We start from the raw sequence: 3,300 nt of genomic DNA, 5'->3' as shown, positions 1-3,300 counted from the left end.
AGAGAGAGAGAGAGAGAGAGAGAGAGAGAGAGAGCAACAGTGAGAATGCGAGAGAGAGAGAGAGAGAGAGCCTGGAATTGCTGGTAGATGGAAAATGGGATTGGGAGAATGATACGAGTACTGGAGTAAAGAGAAAACGCAAGGTGTGTGTCTATCGGTTTGGTTTTAGCGCTGAGCAACTGCTCTGAGAGCGGAGGTGACCCGGACGCCATGCTGGATAGCCACCATCAAGGAACCGGAATCGACTCTCATCATCAACAGTTTCACAACTCATATGGTAATATCAAAATCATCATTAACACCTTACATGCAGCTTCCCATGATTTTTTAATCATGAGAAATTCTACCTCCTGATTTTTCACGAGGCGGCTATCGTCTCGGTGCATCCCCATTGCGCCAAGAATTCCCGTCGCGATTTGCAATTCCTGTCCGTGGGAATTGCTGCACTTTACGGGACTTGCATTATTCCACGCGGGAGAGACGGGAGATGGGAATATCTGCATTTCAGAGAAACCCGTGTCACTCGGAGCCCGAACAAGAGATCCCATGTACCAGGGTCCATACGTGCAAGGTGCAGAGATCAGTCTTAGCTGTATAGCTATACGTGTACACTGTACACGTATAAGGGAATGACGAGAGGAAACTTGACAGAAGCCAAACTTTCAATCTGTCAGATTTATCGATATCCGGATCTGTCGATATGCACAGGTAGAAATTTTGAGACTGATCTATCACGAGCTCCAAAGGTAGATCTCTCATTGCAATCGTAACGTACTTGATGCGGGCAAGATGAATCTAAGATCTATGGAAATTAACTTTTTCAATCGGGATACCAGAAGATCTATATAAATATCAAGTGGGGGATAGTCTCATTTGCCTTAGACTAGGTTCACTTCCAAAACGGAGTCTCATATCGATCTGTCCCATAAATAAAAATTTCAACTCGGGGAGAGTGCCATTCTCAGTACTGCCAAGGCAAAGGCGTGAAATGGCTAATCGCGAGGAGCGTTAACTTGACGCTCGACTTGCCCAACCAAGTTGTCTTCCCATTGGCGGAAACAGGAGCGGCGTTAACGCTACGCCAGAGTGGGTAGTCTGGATTGGCGTTAACGTAGCGGCAGCGCACAGTTCGTCTGTAGCGAAGTTAGGTGAGCCGAGGGATTGGATATATCGAAGAAGAGAGAGAGAGAGAGAGAGAGAGGTAATCTCGCTAGTTCGGAAGCTCATTCAAATCCCACGCTAAATTTCAATCTGACGTGTACAAAAGTCCTCCCAGTCCAGGCCTGGACTCATCCCTCCTAGTCCGTTGTGTCGCTACGTAGGTACAACTCATGCTCGAGGAAACGGTCCATTTCTCCAATCCGTTCTTTCTCTCCTCCCTTCCTTCTCCTTCCACCCAGCCAACTACCCAGGAGTATCCACAACCATCAGCCAGCATCCCCAACGACGACGACTGGACCTCCTCGAATCACCTCCATCCCCAACCCCAGAGTCTTTTACTACCCCCCGACGAACCGACGAACCGACGTCCCCGCGATGGGTATCGGTTTGTATACAGCGCGTCCCCCGCAGGGCCTACAGGACCTACAGGATCTACAGGACCTGTAAGACCTGTAAGACCTATAGGAGCAGCGGCGCACCTAATTAAACTTGATAGCGCGCCCGTCGTCCGCCCGACTCTTCGAGAGAGCACCCTTTTCATTTTCTCGTTACTCCTACGTGGGGGCTGCTCTTAGCTTACTATTACGAAAAAGTATTCCTTTCCGCCTGGAAGTTCCTCAGCCTGGAAGCTGGGCTTGGGGCTGGAGTAGCTGCTCGGAGGATGTATATCATGTATATATACATGCACATTCGTAGAGGTTGCCAAAGGTTCTCTCTCAAAGTATTCCGACGCTTGCTCGCAGAACAAGGGAGAATATCGTAAAGTTACGAACGACGGACTGGGGCGCGTTAGCCTCTATGGAAAACTAATTAGCCTCCTTTTAATGCAATTAATTAAAATTACGTCGGGGCTCTTTGATTTCGCCAATTTGTACTTTGCGGCTCACGTGCCGAGCGGCTTTGCGCGCGTTCTTTCTTCACTTGGCTCTTCCTGCATCTGCCGTCCCTCCCAGCCCCTCCGACGTCGACGTCGCGTCCTTCTCCTCCACCGTGGGAACGGAGCAGAGTGCCTCGGCAAAGTTTGGCAAACAGCTCGAGCGTCGGGACGCGCCTAATAAAACCGATTTCTCGATAATTAAGTGTTGTACTCTTTGAGTAGCGGATAGTTGGGACGAATTAGGAGTAAAAGTTGGCATTTTCTTGGGGGGTTGGATGGGGACGAAGGCGTCGGCGGTAGCGTCGCGACGCCGGGTTGAGAGAGTCTTGTTCGTTCTTGCGTCTTTTAAAACGTTTTTTTTCAAACTGGTTAACGCTTTTAAAGCGTCTTCGTGTTTCTAGCTGGTCCCCCCCCCTCCCCCCGGGCTCCCACCCTTCGATATCTCTAATGGCACGAGCAATGCGACATGCCGAGAATTAAGGGTTTCTAGGTAAAGTGGAAAATGGATGGGCGAACGTTACCGGGGTGCAAATCGTAGAAGACTCAAAGTCTATTGGGCCGGAAGTTCCAACTTTTGTAACGTAATTCTTTTCCTTAACTCGACACCGATAGCAAAACACCCGAGAACGAACTATCTTCGAGAACCGACCTACGTTTGGGCATCCGCAAGCCAGGCGGGCGCCAGCCAATTCTTTTTTTCACCGGGAACTAACGAGCCGGTATAGACTGGGAGTTGGGGTGGAACAGGCCCAACTCCATCAAAACGAGACCTCTGACGGAACCTATCGGACGAGGCGATAGCTTAACGGATCCTGTTGATTTTTGGGGAGGCGTAAAATCGAACGAGCCGGTATAAACTGGGAGTTGGGGTGGAACAGGCCCAACTCCATCAAAACGAGACCTCTGACGGAACCTATCGGACGAGGCGATAGCTTAACGGATCCTGTTGATTTTTGGGGAGGCGTAAAATCGAGAAACGCAACTGGAAGCACGAACGGGAGCGGACGGCTACGGAAATGCGCGGCCGCTCAGGCTGCTAGGTTGAGGTAGAGAGGGTCGGAGTAGGAGTCCGGCAAATAGCGCGAGCGACAGAGAGCGAATCTTAACTATCTATCGAAATCCCTTCACCAATTAATAAATTGGGAGACTCACCGGAGCTGGTGCAGCTAATCCGTGGAGGCCGAGAACTGCATCCCAAGGACACTCTGGTGGACACTGCACTAAAGCACAACACTACACCTCCGGAACACTCACAGGAATTC

The 3,300-nt window shown here is 50.2% G+C and overlaps 1 protein-coding gene across 1 annotated transcript in view; it reads left to right on the top strand.

Annotated features, from left to right (window-relative positions):
• Window positions 1–3,300, top strand: part of LOC107269552 (hepatocyte nuclear factor 6) — a 38,439-nt gene that overhangs the window by 9,778 nt on the left and 25,361 nt on the right. Inside the window, exon 3 of the mRNA XM_015743537.2 lies at window positions 170–277. Within this exon, the coding sequence (XP_015599023.1) occupies window positions 170–277 (108 nt within the window). The remainder of the gene's footprint in view (window positions 1–169; window positions 278–3,300) is intronic.

This window comes from Cephus cinctus, unplaced genomic scaffold (assembly GCF_000341935.2).
Source record: "Cephus cinctus unplaced genomic scaffold, Ccin1 Ccin1_scaffold0670, whole genome shotgun sequence".
Taxonomy (NCBI): domain Eukaryota; kingdom Metazoa; phylum Arthropoda; class Insecta; order Hymenoptera; family Cephidae; genus Cephus; species Cephus cinctus.
Note: the sequence above shows the minus strand (reverse complement) of the source record. Positions and strands in the feature narration are given on the sequence as shown.